We start from the raw sequence: 26,649 nt of genomic DNA, 5'->3' as shown, positions 1-26,649 counted from the left end.
CAAACGACGCCGTAGCCCCCAAATCTTTCCTCTTTAAAAAAGAAGGTTCTCACAATGAAAAACTGATTTTGTTGACATTTGCACCAGGGTGTAATCACATTATAATGTATTAAAAGGTAAAAAAGAGACCCTTTTAAAATCCAATTTGTACTTCGCTTTGGCTTTGCAAAGATTTTCAAGAACAATGAGACCAAGACTGTAACTCTCTCTCAGCATTGGTGCTAAAGACATAGCATATAAAGCTTCTATAGGCATGACAACAGAAAGAACATAATCTATATAAGCACACACACACACACACACAAAGCAATTGAGTGTGACTTCATTTTTTTCCAAAGACAGCAGGTTTTAGATTTATAAATCATGTGCATGGATAGCAGTGACTGCAGGTCACACTTACTCTCTGACCCATATAACTAGGGGCCATGTTGACCTTGTTACTGCAAACTAATGAGGATGAACTCAGGGGGACACTCATATGCAGACTCTCACAGATGTGAAACACACATGAGAAACAAATGTGTATTCAGCCAGATTTCAAGTATGTTTTTTTTTTTTTTAAAGATCTGTGGTGTTGTATTGCAGCCACAGTTTACAACAGTTTACACAGCTTTACAGCAAGGAGCACTTGAAGACCCTGTGCTAACGAGAAGGGTACACTGTTAAAAGGTTTCTCCTTTTATGCTTTCCCCCCATTAAAGGAGATTTCTTTCAACGTGAGTCTGTGTGGTTGATCCAGATCTGCATCCAGTATCTGTCTTTCTTTATTTAAGCTCAAACTTTTGTCCCATGATTTGTCAATATCTAGTTTAAATTCAAGATAAAGCTCCTTCCTGCTATTTTTTTCATTTTGCAAGTTGGTTTAGTTCTGGTAAATCTGTCCCTATGAAGTCACAATCTATTTTCCCACTCCTCTTTTCTTACCAGTTACATCACTCCTGGGCCCCTGCACTGTGTTCACCTCCCCCCACCATCGCAGTCCTTACAGTATACTAGCACTCCCATGACAGCCCTTATACTGTGAGCTCAGCATGCACCGAGGATGAGCATGCATGCCTGCTTCATCCCCTGAGACTAAATTCAATCTGACAGCTGGACTGAGTAGCTGCTACTCCAGATGTTCCATACATGTCGGACCAGCAAATTCCTAGCTGTCGACAATACTTTCAAGGACTCCTCGTCTCAAGTTTTGCTCTTGTGGCTCCCCTGTTGTTGTGAATTTAGTCACAGTTTCTGTCTGCACCAGTCTCTGAAGGGTGAAGGAGATGGTAGAATGACACCCCTCTGTGTTCTGTGACTGCACACTCTTGAGAGATCCTTCAGTCTAACACTGGCATCAGCAACGGGGCTCTCCAAACCTTTTAAACATTAATGATTGACTGATGTTCTCTGCCCTTCAACTGGAGTGTGTACACATTAAATGTTGATGTTCCTTGCAGAAGTGCAACACAAAGGCCAGTGTGGAAAAAATATTTCTATATACACATTTTGCCATGCAACAACAAATGGATTGATTTGTTTGGTTGTTTTTATTATAAATATCAGACTTAATTTTCACAGAACAGTCAGTTAGAATCTTGATAGTGCCGTAACAGCTTCTCTTTTCTTGAACTTAAAAACAGAAAAACTGATTCAGGGAATGAAGATAATGATAATCTCATGATATTCAAAGCTTTAGAGCAGCTTCTATATACAAAATGTTTTGAAACTGCCATATTTACGGCTGTCTCTAGGTTCAAGAAAGAACTTGGAGTGAAATGTAGTCCCATCCTGACCTGATGCAGGATTTTGAGTCACTCAACAGTTTAGGCTCTCCTTTGCCATAATTTTTATTGGATTTTGCACCTAATGTTTTCAAAGTGTGACAAGTCCGGGCTGTGGATCGACTAGTTTTGGATCCAGACTCTTCTATCACTGAGCCATGCTGCTGGAATACATGCAGAATGTGGTTTGGCGTTGTCTTTCTGAAGTTTGGAAGTTTCCTGGAAAAATAGATTGTACTGATGGCAGCATGTGTTGCTCCAAAACCTGTTGATCAGCACTAATTGTGGCCTCCCTGGCATTTGAATCCTCTTACCATCTGGATGCTAGCTTTCAAACTTTGCCCTTAAAACAAGCCAGGAGATCCCCCTCCTCTTAAAAGCATGGTACATACTTCCATGATTTCCAATGGAATGTCAAATATCGATTCTTCAGACCCCAGTAAAGGTTTCAATATTGCCCCAGTCAGTCCTTCATGCACAGGAAAGTTGCCAGTTGCCAAGTTACTAGCAACTGAATATTGCTTTTTTAGCCTTGTCCCTGTTGTACGGAGATCTCTTCAGATTCTCTTAATCTTTTAATAATGATGATGAAATCCTTCTGGGGTTTTTTTTAAGTTTAGGTGTTCTCAAAAAATAAAATATACTGCAGAGGGCTGTGACATGTGGAAGAGACAGCCATCTCAAATTTGGAGTATGATTTCAGGTCTGACGGTCCCCATGCAGGTTTGGCTTTGCCTCACTAAAATATGAAAGGCCTTTCCTGAAGAGGGCGCTCTTTGGATGGCAGCATATGCTTTTCTATTACAGATGCTAGCTTTTGGAACATTAGCTAATAAACCTGAAGTGTCAATAATTTAGAAAAAAATAATATTCAGAATGTTGAACTTTGATTTTTTTTAACCAAAAGATAGTTTTCCACTTTGTGCGACTCCATACTATATTACCTTGGTACAGTTTTAACCTGCATTGATGGAAAAATTGATCAACTCTGTCCACAGATACTGATCTTGATTATAATTTGAATACATTTAGGGATCTTCACTACAGAGACTCATCTGGTTTTACTGCAGTGCTGACTGCAATCAGCAGACAAACACATGGGGAATGGACAATAAACAAATAGATACAGTCGTTGAGAAATACAAACGGCAACAGAAGCAACTCAAAAACACAGTTAATTGATTAAAAATGTGATGGCAGCAGGAAAAAAAAAGAGTTTCTCAACCATTTTGTCCTGCATGCTGGCAGACAAAATCTGCAGCCTGACGGGAGCAACTTAAAAACCCTAGACAAAGGAGGACTTGGGTCCAGCAAAAATGACAGAGCTTTCTGCCTCTGGTGGAGTGAATGGGTCAATGTGACATTTATAAAAACGTCTCCTTTTTTTCCATAAAATCCTTGGTACTCCTGACTCTTCATGAGATTTTTGTCTTTTCTTTGTCTGTTTCACGGTTCGTCAAAAATTAGGTTTCCACCACCATTTGATTTCCAAATTCCTCTCCTAAAACCAATAGGTGATGTCATCCAGGCCACCCAGCTTCATACAGTGTATGGTATAGAAATGTGAGCAAGCACTTGGCAGCTGTGTAACACTTCCTTGTCACAGGCAGAAACCTCCAGCAGAACCAGACTACTTGATGAGCATTCAGCTGCTGTAACCATGTGGGCTTAAAAAATTGGACAGAGGTAGAAGTTGGGATGGATCCCAAATTAGGTACTTTTTTTTACAGAATTCTGTCAAAAGTACCAGGTACCAATTCACGTAAAATCTTCTCTATCTGTCTCTCTCTAATCCCAACCCAGTTGAGACAGATGTCTGTCTAACATAAGTCTGGTTCTGTCCGAGGTTTCTGCCCGTTAAAGGGAAGTTTTTCCTTGCCATTGTAACTTGCTAAATGCTGCTTAGTCCTCATGGTGGATTTAGATAAGATAAGACTCTTTATCTGGTCTTGATGTTGTGTTTCTGCTAATAAAATTTTCATTAACATTTAGGGGTCTAGACCTGTAAATGTTTTTGTAAAGTGTCTTGAGATAACGTTTGTTATGATTTGGCGCTATACAAATAAAGATTGGTTGATTGATTGATTGAAAAGGTACCAAGTTTAGGTACCTAACTGCATCCTTGTGACTGTGAGGGAGAGGAAGAGTTGGCGATTTTTCATGCTGGACATGAACACAGCATTGCAAGTTTTTAAATTGAAGAATAAATATGTTGAATTGAAAAAAACCCCAACATATTTTACTATAAAACATATTGATATTTTTTACCACATAAACACAAAAAAGTATCGAAAATTGGTGCTGTTAAGTACTGGTACCGATTACCAGGTACCAGGCATGGGTACCGTATCGTTTCAAATGTGAAAGATACCCATCCGTAGGTAGATCAAAAAAAAAAGGGAGAGGTGGGTGGATTCGTACAGAGGAAAAAGAATTCCAGGGCATCACACAGATTTAGAAGGAATACCAGGAACAGTAGGAAATTTACGAATGTTAGCAATAACAACAGTTAAGTAGGAATGAATTCCTCTTTGGAGTCATTTCGCTCTGAAGGTACTGACTTGACTTATGTCAAAGTCTGCTATAATCGACGTGGAACAAGGATCAGCAAAAAAGGAGATGAATCACTTGAACTCTCTTTGACCCTATCATATACGAGCTGCCTGACTACATCATAACACCTTAATCCAACCTCTTTTCATCTCCTCTGTCCATATTCATTAGAGCTGTTCGGGTTTGAAGAGGCAATTTCATATGAAAACATGAAAAAAACATAACATCATGTGTGTTCTCCTTGCATCTTCCAGTTTGAGACCCTGGAGTGTTAACAGACAGAATATGTAAAGCACACAGTGACACACCAGACAGCTTCACAGAATCACTGCATGATTATCTATTCATGACCGCCCTGCTGCTGTTCTCTTCATTTATAAATCTATACTGCCATCCAATGTATGAACAGAACATGTTAATTTGATTCAGAATTAAGCTGAGAATGTATCAGACTTACACTGAGAGAATAGGAAGGGGAGTTTGTGATTACTGTTACACAAACAGATTTGGGGATGAATCGTTCTGATTGATGCACTTTTTTCTTGACATTAGCGCTTAATTATTCAGCAGGCGTTAAGCTCGGTGGTTCACTTTAAAAACAGTTTAAAGCAGGGTTTGTCAGAGTTAAAGTGATGCACACACACACACGCACACACTCACACACACACACACAAAGAAAGAAGGAAAAAGCCAGTGAGAGAGAGGCTTAGAGCTGCTGCAGAGTTAGCGGAGAAGCTCTTTGAAATATTTAAATGCTGCGAGCGTTTTTAATGTGAGATTGATGGAATAGGGTCAGTGTCAGCAGCGTCTGAGCTACTCCAGCCATCTCAGAGAGGACTTCACGCCCAGCAAATACTGAATGATGACGGCCGACGTTTTCCTTCACCAGGAACAAGCGTGCTGGCATCTTGAGTAACAGGCAGTATGTGACAAGCTGCACAACATATGTTTATTTTTATCATACAGTAACTGGATGTATGCATCCCAGAGGGGGGAAATACTCTGAGCTGTTCCATAACAGAAGTGGGAGGTAATTTGTTTTTTATCTGTGTAAGAGGAATATTGAAGAGGGCAGGATCATTCTGTACAGGTTCTTTTAGATATCACTGTCTCTCGTTTTTGTTATTTCCAAAAAAATCAAAGGAGAAAAGCTCTGAAGACACCTTTTGCAAAGTGAAACTAGCAATTATTTTGGGGTGGCAACCACACAGGTCCAAAACAGCACATTATTTATTTTCCTCAAGAAGTGTGTTGTCTCAGTGAGAATTATTTTCTTTTAATTACACATTTCATTTATTTGTTAAAAAAAAAAAAAAAAAAGGAAAAAGAAAAAAGTTTGTTTTCTTGATATTTTGCAGTGTTTTTGATCAGCATGATTTTAGCCCACTCTTAAATACAGATTTTCTTAAACAAACAAACATGTTCTCCGTCTTTATAGTGGGACACTGTTATAATAGATGGTGATCTTGCCCCACGTTAAGATTATCTGCTGCAAGAGGGCAAGAAAAACTCTTAATCTGTATTTCTACAGCAGAGAACTGCTTGTGTGTTTTGTTCAGGATTGGTGGAGGCCTCATGAAAACCACCAGATTTATGCTCGTCTCTCAGAGCAGAGAGATGATGCCAGAAAAAGATTCATTAATAATGCAGCGAGAGGCTGGAGCCTCACCACTTTAGCATGATGTAAAAAACCTACGGCTGTTGGTTGGAAGAGCCTCATCGGCTCATAAACTGGAATGTGTGGTTAATCTACACAATGCATGCAAGAGCATTGGCGTGAAGTGTGTTTCGTTTAGAGCACATGCAGGGGACATGAGTGTGAGCTGGATTTTCAGTGAGGAGGAAGATCAAATGCAGTGAGAGAGCAAGAGGAGCTCATCACTGCAGTTTCACAGATTTTCATGATCAGTGCAGCTCAGCACTGCTCTCTGTTGGCTATTTAATGAATCAGCATTTATGGTGTAGTTGTTAAGTTGAGTTTATGTAACCAGAAAAAAATTCAAAGTAAATATTTGATCAAATCAAAAAGACTGCAGTCTCATTTAAAAGTGCAGACAAAGCAGTTTGACTTTTATGTAATACAAAAAGTTATTTTTGTGTTGAATGTTGCGTGAAAATCCTTATTTCAGCTTTATTTAACCAGGAAGTCACTTTGAGATTAAAAATAAAGAAAGTCTCTGGCAGTAAAAAGTTCTAAAATATTTTTCAGATTTTTGAGAAAAACTGCTATGGTAGTTTTCAATTTGTTTAGAGATGTTTTTTTTTTTCATTTTTGCTCTTTTGGGGATTATTTTATGCCAGAGCTGTTATAAGAAGGGAGGTCAGACAAAAGTGGATAAGGACGTATGTAAAAGGGCCAGGTTGAAATTTTGAAATTGAACTTGGGCCAGTAATTAAAAGGTGTTTGATTTTACTGCTAAGCTGGACCAGTGCCCCTCAGCCCCCTATATTTTTTTAAAGTGAGAATTACAAAAAAAAAAAAAAAAATGACAAAAAAATAAACAAACAAGAAAAATAAACTAAATTGAGCTACGCCATTTGATTTTCATCTTTCCCTCTCTCCTGATCTGGATGGCTGAATATTGCTCTAATGTTTTAATCCCAGTTTAATGTTCTTGTCAGCCTCCAGCATGTACAAAATGGATTTTAAAAGTATTCTTTCCCCTTGTGTCTCAACTTTCCAGCACTCCATATCTCTCCCTTTCAGACTTGATTCCAAGAGATTACTGAATGCTGTTCAAGCTCAGGCATCTTGCTACCTTTCTAATCCTCTCACCTTGTGAACCACAAAGCAGCCAGTGATGCTTTGGCACAGAGTTCTTTTGGCTTTAAAGCTTAAATATAGTCAGTGTTTTCATCAAAAGGTCCCCTGAAGAAAAAAGTCAATCAAAGTCACTTTGTGTCGTTAAATTCCTCTGCAAGTGACACTTGAAAATTTATTGTTTCCTCTTTTTCATCCTGAATCGGGCTGTTCTGTTACCATAGTACTACTTCAAGTTCCCAGTGGCCTACTTACTCCTATATCCTCGTCAATGTGGAACCTACAGCAGCTTGATGGACAGATGCATAATTATTTTAAGGATTTTGACTATAGACATATTTTTATTTATTTAGGTTTCTGTTTGTTGACAGTACACCAAAAATAGAAGCAAAGCAACAAGATGTGGACATCAGTAACAGCCGTTACATTTTAAAGACAAATTAGATCAATAAACCAGCTTTGTATACAGTAGATCAGCATTAATATGATGTTTTCCTCCTTGATTCTTTTCCCTTTATTACTTTTTTTTTTAGATTGCGTGGGTATATCTATTCTGTTTCTTTCACTGAGTTTCATTTGTTATTGTATAATGTTGTTTGAATAGTCACTTTATTCTGTAACACTCCCACGTTGTCTATGAGGAAATAAGGACCATTTGCAATTCAGTATTCACTTTTTACTACAAAATCTTTCCAGCATCAATTGATGTCTAGAGAAAAGCATTGAGACTATCAATAAGTAGAAATTTAAGCTCCATGACTGGACTCATTGGTCTCTTTTAGCTTTGTGTCACATAGTTTTCTCACTGGTGTGGCTGCAGGTAGTGGATTAGTCTAGTTTTAGTAGTGTTGCCCAATCGGTAGCTGTATTCTCATTTAAAAGCCACTCTGTAGGAACTCCTTGTCACCAGAAGAGGTCAGCAGACTCCTTTGTAAATCAACAAAGATGCTCAGTCTATGGGCTCAATTAACAAAGGTCATTAGAAATAATATTTGTTCCATTTTTATTTTATTTTCATTATAGGAACTAAGGATTGATTTTTTTCCCATCCAACAAAGTCTGAAAATCTTTGACTCCCTCAGTCTGATTATTAATCACACCCACCCCCTCCTCACAAAAGGCTGAATTATATTTAATTAACCAACTCATTCCAACTGTAGGAGTTTTTGAAGTGATGTATAGTCCCCTGTTGCAACAAAGTTGGTCTTCGTTACTTCAAATCATGGGATTTATATTGTAATCTGTAGATTTTTGTCTGGTTCACTTGTTTTCCAATGCCCTTCGAAAAGTATTGCAAACCTGTAAACTGGTTCATAGTTGAGGTTTAAAGTACTGTACATGGCCTTTTTATTTTTGGTTTTGTGCACGTTTCGCTTTATCCTGTAGGTTATTAGGTAGCTTTAGACAGAAAAATGCTGCAGTAAGAATATTTTTTGATTGTTTATTTCTAATTTCTTAAATTCTAATTTCACAAATTACCTTCATGGTTTTACTTTGGTTGTTAACTTCACATTAGCATTTATTTATTCATTATTTTAAGTATGAACAGTTTCAACTACTACTCATGAACAATTTTATAAACATCTCAGACTCCTCCCCGGAGGAGAAACTTCTCCTGTCAGCCCTCCCCTCTACAGGAAGAGTGTCTCTCTTTTTCCCTGTCTACATCAGAAGCATTTCAACCTGATAACAAAAGCTGTCCACGTTGGGATTGAGATCTTTGATTCTTTTTAAATGTGTATGGTCATATTTGCTCCGGTAAGTTTCTTTCCTTTCAAGTCTTATCATGTTTCAAATCATTGATTCATTCTGATTGTCGTGACTCATGCTTTTGTCTCTTTCAGTGCCAAATATGCTTGTGTTTGGATTACCACATCAAGTGTTGTGATTGTGGGATAAACGGATTATCTGGCATTATTTCAGTTTGTTGATGTCATTTACAGAAAATACCAGCTAGCATGGTTGACACAAAGTTAATCGTTTAATGAATATTTTACATGAGAACTATAAAGATGAATTTAAGCATTAGATTTGTATATTGAATTTTCACATTTAATCTCACTGTACTGCTGTGGCCACCCTGCGGTGCTCAGTCAGTAGCACTGTTAGTTGTCTTCCGACCTTTAAATTATTCAGGTTTTGTTTTCCAACCAATTATGAATCTGGGTAATTAGTCCAGTAATTTATTGATGTGTGTGAATAATGCAGCAGGCTGCACTCAAAACTGATACTAAATTATTGCTACGTTTAAATGATCAATGTGTCTTTCTTTCCTTTCTTAGATTTTTGCCATCTGTGCTTTTGCAACATGTGGGGGATACTATGGTCACCTCCAGGTTAAAGTGGACTGTGCAGACAGGAGGAAAAGTAACCTCAGCATCAACATTGAGTTTGGCTATCCTTTTAGGTAAAAAAAAAAAAAAAAAAAAAGGTTGTGCTGTTTTCACACAAATCCAATGCTTGGTTCTTTGTTTTAGATTTTCATCACCTCAAATTGGTAAATTCATGTTTTCTTTAAGTCATATTCTCACACTGAAAACAACTGAAATCAAAGATTGTGTATTTTTCTAGGTGAAAATTGATGAAATAATATGGGCCACATTCAACTTAAATCCCTGAAAACTTCTTATTTCAAGACATTTAAAGATAAAAATGACACCTACATTCCTTGTAAACAATGGAAAAAACAACCCAACAATGGAGTTATTCAAATTTTCTCCTTTAAGTAAGACAAATTTTTATTTCAAGAAACTTGACAAGCACAGTTTTCTGAAATTAGCAGGTGAATGAGGCTGATGTGAAGCTCAACAAGACAATTTGTACTTAAAATAAGCCGTAAACACTTGCTTAGATTATAGTTTTTTCACTGTATTAGAACATAAAAGTATGCAAATGATCACAGACTTCTTTGAGAAATTTATTTTGACTTATAAATCTTTAAACATCAGAAAACGTATCATCTTTGATATATAGTTTTTAAATTCGAGTTAACAGACTATGTCTCAAAGATAGGTGCCTACAGTGATGAAGATGATTTATTTCAGGGAACTGGTTGATCAAGCACAAAAAAAGCTTCAAAGCTGCATGGCTCTACTCCACCATGTAGTCGTGAACAGCAGGTCTCTATTAAAGTTCTCCAATTTTAAGACTGGAAGCTGGGCAGTAGAGCAGGACTCCAGCCCACGTTATACCTGAAATGTCTCTCTGTATCATTAGACTGAATCATACCTGGACACCTACAATCCAAGATTCAAAGACCTTAAGGTGTTCTCCTTTTATTGTGAAGCTTTTTTTACATGGAACCTTTTCTTTGCAGCTTCTTACTGTTTTTTTCATTCATTTCTTATGTGTGTGTACCGCATTTAAACTTGTGCACAACACCCCAATATTTAAATGTTAAGTTTGTTTCATGTCATCACAAGACATGCTCTTTAAATGTAAGGAAATCAGTAATAGGTATGCCCCTCAAAGCTGGATTGGGTATCGGTGAGAAGGGTCCAATCCATGGTGTTGATCCAGGCAACCATGCAGCTCTATGGTTTTTTTTGTTTGTTTGTTTGTTTTTTACCAGCGCTCTTGGCTACTTGATTTGAAATGTTACCGCTGATGCACTTTCTTCATTTTTTGCTGCATTACCAGTCTACAGGGTATAAAAGTTTACAATTGAATACAATCTCTTTGCATTCTGAAGCATTTTTTGGCCAGTAAACATTTAAGAATTTATAGTTTAGAAAAAATATTAACATTAGTAAATCAATCTACTCAGTTTTTGCCTTCATTACCAGTGGTATCCCACAGTAAGGCATGCAGCCACACAGATCACAAAACTACAACATAGAAGGATGATGCAATAAGATAAAATGTATACAGGAAGCATAGAATTATTAATCCCTACAGAACAGCTTGGTGCCCCAGTCTGACCTCAACAATCTTAGACAAAGTATTTCACACAAAAAAAGCAGATGTTTGGAGGATAAGAAAAGAGTGACTCAGCGTTGTTGCTATTTTAAGAACAAAGAGGAGTCACTGAAATAGCCCTATAAAAGATAATCATGTAGTCTCAGGCTGCTCTGTAGAATCAATGGTGATTTAAATAGAACTGGACTCTTTGTGCCAGGAGTAAAACCCAAAATAAGGTTCAAACACTTTTTTTTTCTTATTTCCAAGTTCATTATTTCACTAGTTATAGATTTTAATGGCAGCAGTTTTAAAATAAATTATTTCCTTATTAAAGTTCCCATATTTCACATGTAGAAACATTTTGAGGATGCAGATTTGTCAGAAGAAATGGAGAATGGTCTGAGGTGACTGTGGATTTGCTTGTGGTTGTGAACTCTATTATTGCGGTTAAGTGGTGAAGCAGTGTTATCAGCTGCCCCCAAACTGCTTTAGAGTCAGTGTCAGTTAAGGCCAAGTGTCTAATTATCAGTTCAGCTGGTGTGTGGGGGTGGGGTGGGGGTGGTATTGAAGGGGTGGAGTGGGGAGGGGGTACTTTATGCTACACAAGCTCTTCCTGTAATAGCAGCCAACCCATGAGGATACCAGCTAAAATGTATCTATTTCTCAGAAGATTTAGTATCCACTGAGCTGGTCAAGATTGCTAGCAGTTGGTGTGTTGTGTGTTCTGACTTCAGCTACCTTTGGGGAAATCTAGTTACGGGACCATTTGTTTATTTGAGGACAATGTTTTTAACCTTTATTGATAAATCATTTTTACTCCACATCTGTAATTTAAAACAATCCAGGACAACCGAAAACGTGTCTTGAAACAAAATGTGTTAAAAAATGAGGGTCTCATTAAAACTGATGAAGGCCACAGGATTCACAGAGGTTGAGACAAGGACGACAAAACACTGAACAGTTGTATGCAAGGACATCTCCCAACTAATTGGAACATTTTTCAACAAGTTAGCAATGTGATGAGTTTATGAAGAGGCTGAGTCACAGCTTTTTGTAGTTTTGTTCTGAAAGTGTCAGAGCAATTGTAAACACAACCTTTCAGATACATCGTGTATTTCATGGTAATGAGGGCTGAATTTATTTTGCCCCTTTTCTAGTTTCTGCCCATTTACATTGCCTGCCACATTCATGCAGTCACCCCACATTCATATGCGTATGGCAGCTGCTGCTTATTGATGTGTCTGTTATGAACTAACTACATTCAAACTGCTAGCACAGTCACTGGGGTCAGTTTGGGGTTAAGTCTTTCCCAGGAATACTACTGCAAACAGATTAAAGACTGTACAAAAGAGACAATGCTAAAAACCTGAACTAAAACTAAAAGCCCTGATCTTCAGATCCTCAGGTGGCACTGCAGCTAAAACAAACAAGACTCTGTAGTGGAAATCACTGCATGTGCTCAAAATCGCTTCTGAATACCATGTCTGTTATTACTTCATTCACAAATGCAGGTTTAATCTTTGGTGAGTTAAGTTGCTCTGCTGTACTTTTATTGAATATTTTCTGAGCATCTAAAAGGTTAAACTGCATAGTTAAAAAAATAAATCTTCCAATGCAATCTAAATAGTGGTTATTAACAATCAGGGAAAGGATCCTATCTATGTCTTAAGTCTGACGTTACTGCCTCAGTAATGATGAATTTACTTCTTCTGTTTAAAAAAAAAAATGAGGAAAAAATATGTGCCCAAAGATTAAGAAATGGGTTTAACCCTTTAATGTTCCCTCATTTTAACCCTTTTACTTTCATTTATTGAATGCAAGAGGTATTAAGTCTGTTTATTTTTTTTTTAAGAAGAAAATGTTTTACATTTTTTATTATCATGTACTTAAAGTTGTTGTTACAGTGTTTTTTCAATTCTATATAGTCAAACCAAGTTATAGAACTACAAATTTTAGCCCTCATGGGAAAAACAAACCTAATTTTGATGTTTTAAACTTGAAAATCCTTTTTTTCCCCTACTAAAAGTTTGCTAAATGACAGACAGCTGAAATATGTTTTCTACTGACTTTCAGAGATTTTTTTTCTACCAGCTGAAAACCTTCTTTTCCTGTTCACAGATTAAAAGACGTGCATTTCAAGGCCCCCTTGTGTGAAGGAAGGAGAGATGAGATTCTTTTCCTCGATGGTGATTTTTCCACAGCTGCTCAGTTTTTTCTGACTGTGGGGGTCTTTGCCTTCTTGTACTCACTGCTGGCAACCGTCGTCTATGTTTTCTATCAAAATAAGTACCTGAGGAACAACAGGGGTCCACTTGTGGTCAGTGAGTTTGTATGTTTACATCATGTTTGAGCTCATGTTGGTGTCCGTATATCATGAAACAGACTGATGATTCCTCTCTTCCCTTTCTCATCCTCGACAGGATTTTGTTGTAACAATCATTTTCTCCTTCATGTGGCTGGTCAGCAGTTGTTGTTGGGCCAAAACACTGTCTGAAATCAAATCAGCCACAAACCCCACACAGGTGCTACTGCTCATCTCAGCCTGCAGAGCCCAGGAGAACAAATGTACAGCCACCCAGGAGCCTTTGTGGTCACGTCTCAACACATCTGTGGTGAGTAATCAGAAGAAAATTAGCACAGAGATGCAAAATTTAAAAATAACAAGCCAGTTACTTGTGTCTATTTTTTATGTCCAGGTTTTTGGCTTTGTAAATGTCATCCTTTGGGTCGGAAATATCTGGTTTGTCTTCAAAGAGACAGGCTGGTACAAGACAGGCCAGAGATATCCAACCAGGAGTGCTTCTGGGAAACGTTCCAGTGAAATGCGACAGAAGCTTTACAGTGAGAGCAGCTTCGACATGCCAGAGGAGAGCACTGGTCCACAACTGTCCAGACAAAACAGTTTCAACCTGTCAAAGGGGGATCTTAGTCAGCATGTCTACAGACAAAGTAGCTTTAACCAGTCACAAGTAAGCTTGAGCTTACCGCAAGCTTATCTCGGTAAACCCGTAATATATGACAGGGAGATAAAGGCGCCTTCTCAAGGGCCGATGATATTTGTCAATGAGATGTGATACTGCAAGTTTGATAGAGTAAACAGTGCTGATTAGTGTAAACGTCAATTTTAATCATTCATGATAATAAGTTTAAGGACTGAAAAACTTTTAAGGTTGTTGTTGTTGTTCAAAATTGTTATTATGAGTAATCCCAGTGGCTGCCACCATTATCCTGCAGGAGGCATTTGAATTATTTAAAGTGAGAGTGATGTCCTACACAAGCCAGAATAATGATCTGATTACATACAGAACTCAATGTGACTGAGCAGTATTGAATTACTAACACGCTTTTGATTTGTTCTGCTACTTTAAGATGAAATAAAAACACGTGACTATCATAGCTCATGAGTGCTGTGTACATATGTAAGCTTGCTAAGCTAAACGGGTTATGATATGTGACAAACTTTTCAATAAAGTGATTAAATACTGTAACTTTTAATAAATGATCACCTTTACTACAAGAAAACTGTTCATCCTGAAGTTTAACTACTAACTACTAACTTTGTGACTTTTCCATTTTAGATTAAGCGATCATATCAGTATAAAATCACAGTGTATTGCAAAGTATCTACAAGTAATTTAAGTAGTCTAAATGAAAAGTATTAATGATTTAAAAACAGCTCAGGATCTGTTGGCTTGTTTCCCTGTGTATCTAGTGTAAACGTGTTCTCTGTTGTGGAGATATTCTTGATTTGTACTACAAATATTTTTCTCTTTTGTGTTATTAAAACATGAAGTAAAGGGTAAATAAACAGTTGGCTTAAAAATTCTAATTGTTTCCTTTTCTTCTTAGAAAAAATTAAATCAGCATTTTTGTGTCTCTCCTGCTTCTTTTTGATGGAACTGCTCGCCAATTACATACTACTGTCTGTGAAATATAAACTTGCAGTCCTTGAATTAAGGATATTTTCTCTAGCTTCCCTCATCAAAGCTCAAACCAAAAGGTGATGGTGCGTTTTTCCTTTAGGGCCCCTTTGGAACGACCTTCGAGATAAGGCATCATCTCTTAAGACTCATTTTAATAGACTTGCTTAATCTGGTTTCACCTTTTTAATTTCAATGTAATTAGTTTTCTTTTTCTTTCTTTTTTTCATTGCTCCACCCCCTTTAAGCCAATTTTATTTCCCCTGCTGAGGTGTCACTATATTTTTCTGCATTTTTTTAAAACCTTATTACTTCCACATAATACTTCTGATTTTCATTTGTTTGTTGTATTTTATTTTATATATATTTTCTTGTCTTTTTTAAATCCATCAATCATGTTTTTTTTTTTTTTTTTGTTGTTGTTGTTTTGAATCAAGTTAAATACTGCCGTACCCAGTTTAGCCCACCTAAATTTATGTAAGGGCATCAAATCTTTAACATCTGCCTGGAATCATGAATTCAGCATTTATTAAATTTTCTCCAATAATTTTAAATAATTGTGCCACTGTTACTAATAGATTATCTTGGGGACTGCTATTCATTGTTTCCCTCTGCTAGCTGAGCCAGGCTCTTCTTCTACGCACATAAACATTAACTTGAAAACACATCTTCATTTAGCCCTCTGCACTCAGCTCCTCCTACACTGTTGAACAAAGAAAGGCCATAGTTGTCTCAGTCAAGCCCCTGACAGACACACTAAGAACATGCAGGTGTCTGAGGATGCTTTTTAAAGGAAATTACAGTGGATGTAACCACAATGTGATCATTAGGGTCACACCATCAGCAGGAGATAAAGGGTTACATCATTTGATAGATGAGGCCATCTATTGAGTATTCCCAAAGACAGTATTTATATGTAATTAATGCCTCGTGAGCTGGAGCATGTCTTACACATCAGTGTGAGGAAGCCTTGACTTTATTTAACAAGTACAGCACAATGTGGAAAGCTGTAAAAGCTGTATTTAAGTTCTTTGTAAAAACCAGCAGGGGGCATCATCTGCCCATCAAAAGCTTCCCAACAAAAGACAGCTTATTTAATATCAGCTTTTAACCTTTGTTTTCTTGCTCTTATGTCCTTTATTCAAACACGAACTTAAGTTTATTTCAGTTCACATATAAATCATCAAACTTCTCAGTATACATGCTTCATAGGATCTGACAACCTCATGTATGGCATGCTTTATTGTAACTTTGGGTTAAGGTGTGAAGACACTGGCCTCTGGGGGGTGGTACAGCCTCACACTAGAACAACAACATGCACAAGCTTGTCTGTGGTCGACGAGATCATTTGCAAACCAGGAAACAAATAGAATAATTCTGAGTTTCAATCATCATAAAAAAACAAAATGTTCCTTGAATTGGCCTTTTTTAAATTTGTGGTGGCCTTTTAAGACACCAAAGGTTTCCTTTTAAATACAACAACAATAACATGTGATAATCAGGTCTGTTAGCAATTATATCATTGAACTAATAAAAGAAGGTCAGTTCACATAATGCTAAATAAACATTGCAGTTTTACCTGGAAAAAGAGTGTATTTTTCATGAAGTAAAGAAAATCAGGACTCATTGCCTTGCTCACGTTATGACTTACCTGTCTTTTTATTTATTTGTTTGATTTGCACAATTCAAAAAAGCATACAGAGGGAAAAAAAGGGAAGACAGAGAAGTAATATACAATGCAGGGAGAGCCGTAAAAATGGCTTGTTATAGACTTTACCTGAAGAACTTTCTTTTCTAAAATAATTAAAATCTCAAAATTAACATTATTATAATTATAATTTATTCATTTATTTGTAGCATGGACATTTTAGCTTTCTGCCCCGTGGGACCTTACAATTCTGGTTTGGTTAAATTCCTGCTCCATGGAAATGTGTAGTCAATAACTGTAGAGGCACTTGGAAACATCAGTGGTTACTTTTTGACAGGTTAGTCAGCATGATTCAGTCATTCACTCATTCATCCTCTACCGCTCATCCTGTGGAACCAGTCCCAGCTGTCTTCAGGCAAGAGGCAAGGCAGACCCTGAACTGGTCACCAGCCAATCACAGTGCTGGCAGAGACAGGCAACTTTTCACACACTCACACCTATGGGCAACTTTAGAATCACCAATAAACCTAGTGAGCATACTTTAGACTGTTGGAGGAAGCTGGAGAGGAGTACCCAGAGAGGACCCAAACATACACAGGGAGAACATGCAAGCGCCACATAGAAAGGCCCACCTTGCCTGAACTAGGATTCAAACTGGTGACCTTTTTGTTGTACTAACCACTCACTGACTATTGCGCCAACATGCAGCATAAACATAATCTGGCTGTCAAAACCTTTTACATCAGCATGATGTCTCAACACTTACATTTTTTGATATCTGTGTTAAATCTTTAGTGGTTTCATATCAATACATTTTTCTAATGCCTTGAGTGATTTTAAAGTCTACTTTCTCTTTTTTCATTTTCACAAACCAGAATCTGTCTGTTGTATTAAAACTGCCATCGGTAACACCTTTTTGGAATTAACTAAAAATAAGAAAAATAAATAAAAAATTACCTTACCCTGTATATTAGCTACTTCATGGACATCACAAGTTTTGATTCAGGATCAGACAATTTTATTAATCTCTTATGGGGCAATTTGTGGAGCAGCTCATACAAGAAAGAATCACAAACCAAGACGAGTTGACAGCAAATAAAGCAGCAAATAAACTACACAAGGAATTAAAAGCTAAGAACATGAATAAGACTAATTTGATGACACTGGGCATAATTAAAAGTCAAGTTAGACTTTAATATTTCTAACATATAAGATTTTTATATTTGAGTAGTCTCCCTTTTCCTGCTCATTTTACTATATTACAAAGGTGCAAGGATGGTGGGTTTAAGCTTTAAAGGCTTCTTAGTGAGAGTCTTTGGAAATAATTTTCAGACATTCATTCTCTGTAGCTCTCACCTGCTGATAAGCTATAAGTAAGTCACACCCTGGATCAGTCACCAGTCTGTCAAAGAACTTGATAGTTTATGCTAAAGTAATTCCCAAATGTTGGTGACAGACTTTGTGAATATTTTGTGTCTCAAGTTTTTAGATTGTTTTATTTGTTCCAACTATGGCTATTCAAAACTAGTAGTTCAGACAGGAAGAAAAACAGCTGTTTTTTTTTTTCTTTTGTTGCATGCATTTATTATCTTATTCATCCTAGATTTTGTCATTGAATACACAAAAGTCATGTTGCACATTAAAAACATACTCAAAAAAAGCAGATTCTGTTCTCAAATGAAGAGTTTGGTTTGTCATCAGATGCTGTACAGTTGGTTGCAGTTCTCTCACACACACGCACTCATGAGCAGATAAATGCAAAGCATGAACAGCTTAGCAGCAACAACATAGTTTTATTTATTTTTTATTTTTTTTTGCATATATATATTTACAGGTAAGATAGAATTCTTCATTGTGTCCAGTGTGGAGTCCATCAAAGCCATGAATCCATAAATGAAAAAATCTTTTTTTTTTGTTTTTTGGAAATCTGGTGACAACGAGTAAAGAAATTATCCAGAGACAGTGATGAAGTCAATCAGCCTTGAGATACAGAGGAGACTTCTGTCTTGCTTGCAGAAACTGAGGTTTCATCATCCACAGCACCACCCATTCCAATAGTGCTCAGCATGCAGTTACGGAACTGAAAGAGAGAGTAAAGGCAGTGTATTCAGACACTAGTAGGTGGTTTAGGATTTAATAGATGTAAAAAAAAAAAAAAAAAAAAAAAGGCTTATCTAGAAAATACAGAATATACCATACCTGTTTGTTGAACAGCACATAGATGATAGCGTTGTACAAGGCTGAGCTCTTTGCAAAGAAGGCAGGGATGGCAGCTGTCAAGGCTGAGAAATTAGCTCCCTTGTTCAGGAAGATCCAACCAGCGAAGGAAGCGTATGGTGTCCAAGCTACCAGGAATCCCATGACCATCAGGACGCACATACGTGTGACTTCCCTCTCAGCCTTCTGGGTGGACTCTGACTCCTGTTGCTGAGCTGCAGCCTAAAGGGTGTGTTGTAAAAACAGAAGAAAAAACAGCTTGTCACAAGTTCATTCACTTGGTGAATAAGAACATTCCTTAAAAAAAAATGAAACAAAATTTTTACTCACAGCTTTGACTGTCAGCACAAGGCTTCCATATGTGAAGAAAATGATGAACACAGGGACAAAGAAGTGAACCACGAACATGTAGATGACATATGATTCATTGTTGTAGCCTGGAGCCAGAGTGTAGTAGTCAGGTCCACATGAGCACTGCATGCCCTCAGGAAGGTACCTGTGTGAGATTACGGGGAAAAAAGTTTGATCTAGCTATTTCAACTCCTTCATTTGCTTATTTTTTTCCCCATAAGATAAAAAAATTACCTTGACCAGCCAAAAAGAGGAGGAGCAGCACAGGCCAAAGCCATGATCCAAGTGAAAACAACTCCAGCTCCTGCGTGAGCACCAGTGAACTTGAAGCTTCCCATGGGTTTGCAGACAACAATGTATCTTTCAACAGCCAGCACTACCAGTGACCAGAGAGCAACTTCACCTGCAGAGAGAAAAAAAGAGCATCTTAAGACAGGAGCTCCAAAATTATCTGAGTTATTTTTTTAAGAGCTGTATTTCTTCATGGACATCTTTGCCATTGTGACATTGTAACTGCTATATGGGAGAGGTTAGAGTACTCAGGAGACTCTCAAGGAATTTTAGGAAGAAGACATAGCTGAGCATGAAGCATGGAAGAATAAAGTTGAATCTATACCTCCAAGTGTGGCCATGAAACCCTCAATGCCACAGAAAGTGGCACCAAGAATGAAGTATCCATTCATGGCAGACGTGATGGTGATGGTGAATCCAAAGGCGCACATGATGAGTCCAGCCACGGCCAGGTTTACCAGGATGTAGTTGAGAGGTTGCCGTAACTTCTTGTTCTGAATGGTTACTAGCAACGTCAGTCCGTTGATGGGAGTTCCAGTGCAGATCAGGAAAAACATGTAGAAAGCCAGAAGCTTAAACATGATAGGATCTGCCAAGTAGTACTGTGGATATTCAAAAGGACTTCTAACAATCCCAGTCCTGTTGGACATGGGGATGTAGAAGTTCTTTCCCTCTGTGCCATTAGGCTCGAATCCTCCTTCCCACACCATCTTTAGTCACCGTCTTCTCTGGGACTTCAATGGATAGACTGTGCACCTGAAATTGCTTAGTGCTTAAAGTCAGCGTGTGTTGTCATGGTCAATGTTTTATACCCTCCTCTCATTATCCTTTGAAATGGCAAAATTAGATTACCACAGATTATTAGGCAGTGGTGGAGGGGTCAAGCCTGATGAACAATTAGCTTTGAGGAAGCAGGGGATTTTGCTTACAAGGATCAATTACTGCATACACAGTTCAACTCCGCATTAAAAAGTTTGTGTTTTAGAAGCTGAAGAGGGGACAAGAAGAAAATGTTTTGTTTTGTTTTTAAACATTTTTTTTTAAACAAGACTACTTCCACAGGTCATACAGTTTCTTTAACTTGTTTATTTTTTAACTGCATTTTTATGTAGATTTTTTATGTAGATTTATCTACCCTTTATTCGGGAGAAATAAATAACTTATCCCCGATTTTTTCAGTGTTTTTCCAACAGTGTTAATTTCCTGAACGATGACTACGACGAAAAATATACATACACAAGAATATGGACAATAACAAGAGCGAGGGTGGCACTGGAAGGGCGAGATGTAAGAAAAGCATTCCAGTCAGACGCCACCACATGTGCCAAACTTGGTAACTTTTTCATCAAGAGGAGCTGTGGGATGAAAGAGACACTCCAGATGGAGGGGGGACACGGGTAAGGCAAGATGTGAGAGAAAATACAACGCTGCCTGCAAGCCATCGTCCAAGTTTAGGTATCGTTATAACACGCTGAATTATTTAATAATAGTATTTGTAACGCGGCACTCTCACCTACAGCTTTTTTGTTACAATTTGTATATAAAATATAAGCGTTTTAACTTAGTAGTTTCCAGGTCATGCCATCAACAGACTCAAAATCAGTGTGAGATAAAAGTACCGCACTGGCTGAATTAGACGCGCCTCTTGATTTTACATTTCAAATCTCTATTGGAAAAAAAAAAAAAACTTCAAAAGTTCTTTCTGTTTAAAAAAAATAGTATTTCAGTTGAATATTTATTTCATGTGATTTTATATATCAAAATCAGTGCTGAAACGTGTTAATAAGTGTCTTTTATTGCCAGCATATTTGCCTTAGATATCCCACACTTTTATTTTGAAAACAGAAAGTTGGTGTCTGCTGAGTTTACTGTAAAGTTAGCATTACAGGTACACTTGAAATGTTGGAGGGGCTAGCTCGGACTCAGACGAGTTACCCCCGGAGTAAACGTCTGTCAAATATCCAACTTAAAACTGATTTTTACCGCGGTAGTCAATATTCCTTAAGGAGTGCTTAGTGCGTAGCCTCTGAGAGATGTGATAGTTTATCTTTACTTAGCCTATTGTTTACAGTATAGCCTCAAAATAACAGTAGGCCTAAATAACTTCTTTTACGCCACGTAATATGCTGTTTTTGCAATAAGAGTTTGCTAAAGTGTATGGAGATTTTTGCTAGATGGGGTATAGAAATTACCACACAGGATAATAATAATTAAAAAAAAAAAAACATTGATGCATTTACGTTTCCATTTTTTAAAGCTCTTTGTCTGTATCTACTGAAGAAGTATAATTAATTTGTGATGTTTAGCCTAATATCTTTACATTTTTGTTGCTTACTGTCCTAATGAACTTTTGGAGTGTCCAACTTGCTAGACCAACGTCCACCGTCTGTATTCATTGGAATGAGCTTAATTTCAACACTAGGGGGAGTCAAACGGCAGTCAAGAAACTTGGCCAGTCCACTTCTCTAAAGGGTTGCGCGGCTTTTGCACCCCAGACATTTGTAAACCTATAAAGGACATCGTATATTTAAGCCTTTCCCAAAGTATGGTGGAGTAAAATAAAATATCTGAGTTGTAATCCACCAACTAAAACAGAATTAAAGAACGTTTATCTCGATGTGCGGTGTTGATCTCTCTCATATCCACCACCTCCCTCCGCGAATCGCCATTCCTCTGACAGTTTACTCGAGCCCTCTGTGGCTGCCCGTCCGCGCTGACTCGAGAAAGACAGATGAACAAGCAGCAAGTAGCAGAGGAAAACGTATCTCTAAAATTTAAACAGCAGCTTGTGGTTTACTCCACTCTTACTTCACAATGAACCCCAAAAATAAAATGTAGTATAGTTAATTCAAACCAACATTATTATTTTCATCTATTGCAAAAAAGTCTAAAAGTCATATTGAAACTAATAAAACTAGATTTAAAAAAATCATTTTCAGAAAAAAATGCTCAAAAACGAACAAAAACTAAACCGAAATTGAAGATTTAAAATGAAAAAATAAATAAATAAATAAATAAATAAGTAATAAATAGATGAATGAAAGTATTATAATATTGGTTCAGTTGTCAGTATGATGAGATGCTGTGAGAATGTGTGTGGAAACTAACTTCCTGACAGCTTGCCTTAATATGTTGATTTTCTGATCACTACTGTTGGTGTTTGTCCAAGGCGAACAACAGTAGTGACTGGAGGATAATGAAAGGTCAAGTACAAAGGAAGGTTGAGTTTGGGTCCTGGGGAGACACTAAATTTCTGTTTTGGGCAAGAAAAGTTTGGGAACCCCTGGTATAGTTCAACATGTTAAGGGTTGAAGGCTCCACGTACAGCACCGTAGAAGCCACTTTTAGTTCTGTGGTGCTTTATACATTTTTAAATTTTGCACTCATTCCAAATGAAACAAGCCATCCCTATTAAAAAAGAGGCATCGTACATAATTCTGTTTATTTGACCAGTCTTTTTTTTTAACTTGATTTAGGGGCTGAGCTGAAATTTTCACCCAATTTGTAATGAACTTAATTCCCATACAAAATAGTAAGGACTTTCTCCTTCCAGGACATCTTGTATATGGATGTAAATCCAACAGATTGACAGACTACAGTGCAACTCAGCCTTGCATAGAGTTGAGCTGTGGCAGCTCATCTTAAAACAAGGTGCAAAAATGGAACAACCTGCAGTGGGCATTTTTTCGTGGTTGAGTATCACCAGAGCAATTTGCTTCATGATTTAGGTCTTTGGAGAAATGCGCAATTTGAGGAGCTTTTAGTGAATTTATCCTCAGTCCTTAGTTTCCTGTATTAACTTGAGAGCTGCTGAGTCGTGAATGCTATAATCAACTGAAATGGAAACCAAAGAAACAGCCTTACAAATTTCCATTTCCAGTCAAATCAAATTGTGCGAGCAGAAACAAGTAAGGATAACATCCTGGCCTGAGTCTGCTGGTTATTTTATACTGCAGTGTGTTGCTTTAGCACTATTGTTAATGATACACATAGTGTTTGTGCAAAGTATTAACACTGCAGTGACCTACTTCTGATTGTCAAAATAAATAATTTAGAATCTTGTGGCATTATAATGTTGCTTTAATGTTGTTGATTTATGATGTTAATGGTTTTAAATGTTACAAGAAAAAAACAAAACAAAACAAAAGAAAAACCTTCGTGTCACAGAGCCCAGTTTAATCCACTGGCTTTATGGATGCTTAGCATGCATTTTCAGGCCACGGCTGCAAAGAGGGTCTGTTTTCAAGGGTCAACTCTGGACTCACAGGTCTAGTCCCTTTAGGTAATTAAGGGTCACGCATAGCTGCCAAGCCCCTTGGGTGGTACATGTGATAAAAGTGATCAGAGGAACAAGATAACTTAACCCTAGCCCAGGGTTATTAATTTCTTCTGTTGCTTTAAGTGAGATAGCTTACTCATGTGTGGATTATTCCTTCATGGGATATGTAGATGTAGGACACTGATCCTTTGTTTGTTTGTTGGTTGGTTGGTTTGTTAACAATGAAAGGACTCAGACCCTTTACCCTGTTTTGTAAAAATGAAAACAAAAACAAGCACTTACTTGCAACTAAAATGACCACGTGCTGTTGAGCTTAGAAATTAATAGATAGGTCAAGTGATCTATCAGGAAATAGTACATAAATATCTACAGCCTTTCTCTGATTTTAGAGCATCTGTGAGAACTATCCAGAGAAGCTGATGTTTTTTCCAGGATAAAGACTCCATTTCCCATGATCTCAACATAGTGTGTTTTTGTTTTTGAAGCTAATGAATGGAGAGCAGAGCTTCTTTTTAACAATAATTTTCTTTCAGGGCCTTTAAGCACCCTGGATGTCACTTCACATAAGATCCTTTGTGAGTTTATGTTTGGTATGTTTACAACACAGATTTGGAAGCAAGAAACAGAAACTTCATTTTGACATTTGTCCTTATGTAACTCAGTTTACCAGCAGAGTTAAGTCTGTTTTGTGAGATGATGCTGTCTCATTCATCGGAAGGTGAAAAGGGAAAAGCACTTCGGTTGGGGTCAGGTTGGTGGAGTCCTGAATATGAGTTGTGTGATGAACAAGAGTTTGAAGTCATGTATTGCCACATTGTAGCTGTTTATATGACTGCTGTGTCTCTACTACACAAAACTATTGTGTATTGACGTCCTACATACACACATCTTAAGAAAAGAGGGAGTGCAAAGCAACAGCAAAGTCTCTGCATAGAGAGTAACAATAATTAACTGAAGCCCCTGCAATTTATTCCTCTGAACTGACCCATGAGGGGTCAAAATAAACCTCTGAAGAGGAAGAATTATCAGGTTCAACATTGTTATTGTCATTCCCACACATTCATCCACAAATATGTCAGACTATAAACTACAGATAATGAAGAAAAAATCTGCCAGAGCTGAATACAAACATGTTTATTGTTATGGTCTCTTTTAACGCCTATACAGTATGAGTAAGCATTCAGTAATGGACATTTAAATGGAATAAACATTGTTAAGTTTTAAATATTTTACATTCAAAAAATAAAATACATCTACATTTCAAAGTAAATTACAAGAATGCAAATGTTGACACACATAGCAAACAAAAGTAGTTGTTAACAAAAGCATTCTGTTTTTTATTACCTATTAAAAGACACCCAGCTGGTTTGTCTTCTTTTGAGAAAATTCACCTGCAGCATGTAATAAGCATACAACAGACTTGGTTAATTCCAAATGCTAGAAGCTCACAGTCAACGGTTTAAGAGGAAAGCTGTTGTTTAACTGCATAACAATAAGAGCATTACACAGAAGTGAGAGCTTTGCAGCTCAGAGAGGTATTTCAAATTTCAGAGGACAAGGCAGTGAAATTGAAAAGTAGATGCAGACAACTGAAAAGAAAATGACCAGGTGTGGTCCTTTCCTGTCTCCTTGAGCTTCCTGAAGACTTTTTGAAGGCTTAGCAAAGGCAGTTAATATTTTATTTTGAGGGTTAAATGTTGTGTTCACAATTTGGAAGACTAAACTCTAAGTGTAACCAAAGAGGAAGGCTAAATTGTCTTCTGTGCTCAACATAATGCTCTCATATTTGCCATCCTTTATTTTAAAATGGCTGCGAGAGGGCCCAGCTGTGACAATATGACAGTTTACATTTAAACAATATAACTGATATTATGGACTGTTTTGTATTTTTGTTTCCTTAATCCAATCGTAACAGATGGACTGGGTAATTGTGTACTTTAAGTCTATACTTTTAATTTTATCAAGTTTTGTACTTGTTTAAACCAGGCGTGAGCTCTGACTGTGTCTGGACTCTGAATTCTACTTTTAAAATTTCTGCTTCCAGTGAACTTTTTTTAAACCACTGACAGAAGAAGTTAACTTATGCCATAGTTTGTGCCACATCTTGCCTGTCCTGTCTGTTTATTGTACCTACTTTTACTTGTGTTTTATACAGCTACAATGATAAATGATTCAGCTTAGACGATTTGATTATTTAAGATGAAAGATGGAAATAATAGTAGCCCGTCCATGAGCTGCAATGAGGACCTGAACTTTTTCACATTGTCTTAAGACCACAAGACAACAACAATCTTAAAGCTAAACTGAGAAAATATAAACACTTACTGTATCTGAGATCTGTCAGAAAAGCAGGGTAACTTATGCTTTATAGCTAAAAACTATCTGATATTCTCCTTTAATCTTCCAAAGACCAGACAGAAGTTGAACACATAATTATCAATATGTGATAATTGTTTCTTGTAAATTAGTAAAACTAATTTATGTAAGACAATGAAAAAGAAATTAACTGATTTCTTAGTTTTTCTGAAAATACTTCACACAGTGAATTGTATACATTCTGCTGATATGCACTCTTTAGACAGAGAGTGGGCATATATCAATCGTTAACTCACTCTGATGTCTTTAAAGCATGTTCTTCTCTTGGTTTGACCTCATCAGGTTCTTCAAAACACTTTTATTTATGAAGCCCTTATCACAACAAAAGTTATCTCATGAAATTTGGAGTACAAGACAGAAAGTCCCAGTAATGACCGACCAGTGACTGGTAACAATAATAAATTAAATGTCTGGAAAGGAAAGAAGTTAGCAACAATGCTCAAAAGGTTTCTAATTCATACTCTCAAAGTGGAACATTTAAATCACTTTCAAGAGACTCCAAGAAAGCAGTGGATACTGCAGTCTTTCGGCTGTACCTCCATGTGTGGCAGTGAATCCCCAGGCAGGGCAGGCAGTGAAGGTGTCCTGAA

General features: G+C 37.2%; 2 protein-coding genes across 2 annotated transcripts; one reads left to right on the top strand and one right to left on the bottom strand.

Moving 5' to 3' along the window:
- The first annotated feature begins 8,700 nt into the window (after positions 1 to 8,700).
- Positions 8,701 to 14,785, top strand: synprb (synaptoporin b). Its single transcript, XM_074682442.1, has 5 exons — positions 8,701 to 8,835; positions 9,360 to 9,484; positions 13,096 to 13,294; positions 13,398 to 13,589; positions 13,674 to 14,785. Exons 1-5 carry the CDS (start codon positions 8,812 to 8,814, stop codon positions 14,049 to 14,051), a joined length of 918 nt encoding a protein of 305 aa, XP_074538543.1. The 5' UTR covers positions 8,701 to 8,811; the 3' UTR covers positions 14,052 to 14,785.
- A 3,735-nt stretch (positions 14,786 to 18,520) lies between these two features.
- On the bottom strand, positions 18,521 to 20,114 carry LOC141799725 (green-sensitive opsin-like). The gene is made up of 5 exons (XM_074682095.1): positions 19,730 to 20,114; positions 19,348 to 19,516; positions 19,093 to 19,258; positions 18,745 to 18,984; positions 18,521 to 18,625 (listed from the first exon to the last, which is right to left on the bottom strand). The coding sequence occupies exons 1-5, from the start codon at positions 20,112 to 20,114 to the stop codon at positions 18,521 to 18,523; spliced, it is 1,065 nt and encodes a 354-aa protein (XP_074538196.1).
- Between the last annotated feature and the right edge of the window lie 6,535 nt (positions 20,115 to 26,649).

Source organism: Halichoeres trimaculatus, unplaced genomic scaffold (assembly GCF_033239565.1).
Source record: "Halichoeres trimaculatus isolate MK-OKI-2021-1 unplaced genomic scaffold, fHalTri1.1 fHalTri1_scaffold_1, whole genome shotgun sequence".
In the NCBI taxonomy this organism is placed as follows: Eukaryota; Metazoa; Chordata; class Actinopteri; order Labriformes; family Labridae; genus Halichoeres; species Halichoeres trimaculatus.
This window is presented reverse-complemented; position numbering and strand designations above follow the sequence as displayed.

Coding starts and splice junctions, on each gene's coding strand:
- synprb (XM_074682442.1), top strand. CDS start 8,812: ATGTGTATGGTCATATTTGCTCCG. Junction 9,485..13,095: donor GAGTTTGGCTATCCTTTTAG/GTAAAAAAAAAA, acceptor TCCTGTTCACAG/ATTAAAAGACGTGCATTTCA. Junction 13,295..13,397: donor ACAACAGGGGTCCACTTGTG/GTCAGTGAGTTT, acceptor CATCCTCGACAG/GATTTTGTTGTAACAATCAT.
- LOC141799725 (XM_074682095.1), bottom strand. CDS start 20,114: ATGGTGTGGGAAGGAGGATTCGAGCCTAATGGCACAGAGGGAAAGAAC. Junction 19,259..19,347: donor CCTCTTTTTGGCTGGTCAAG/GTAATTTTTTTA, acceptor AATCTCACACAG/GTACCTTCCTGAGGGCATGC. Junction 18,626..18,744: donor ATGTGCTGTTCAACAAACAG/GTATGGTATATT, acceptor TCTCTCTTTCAG/TTCCGTAACTGCATGCTGAG.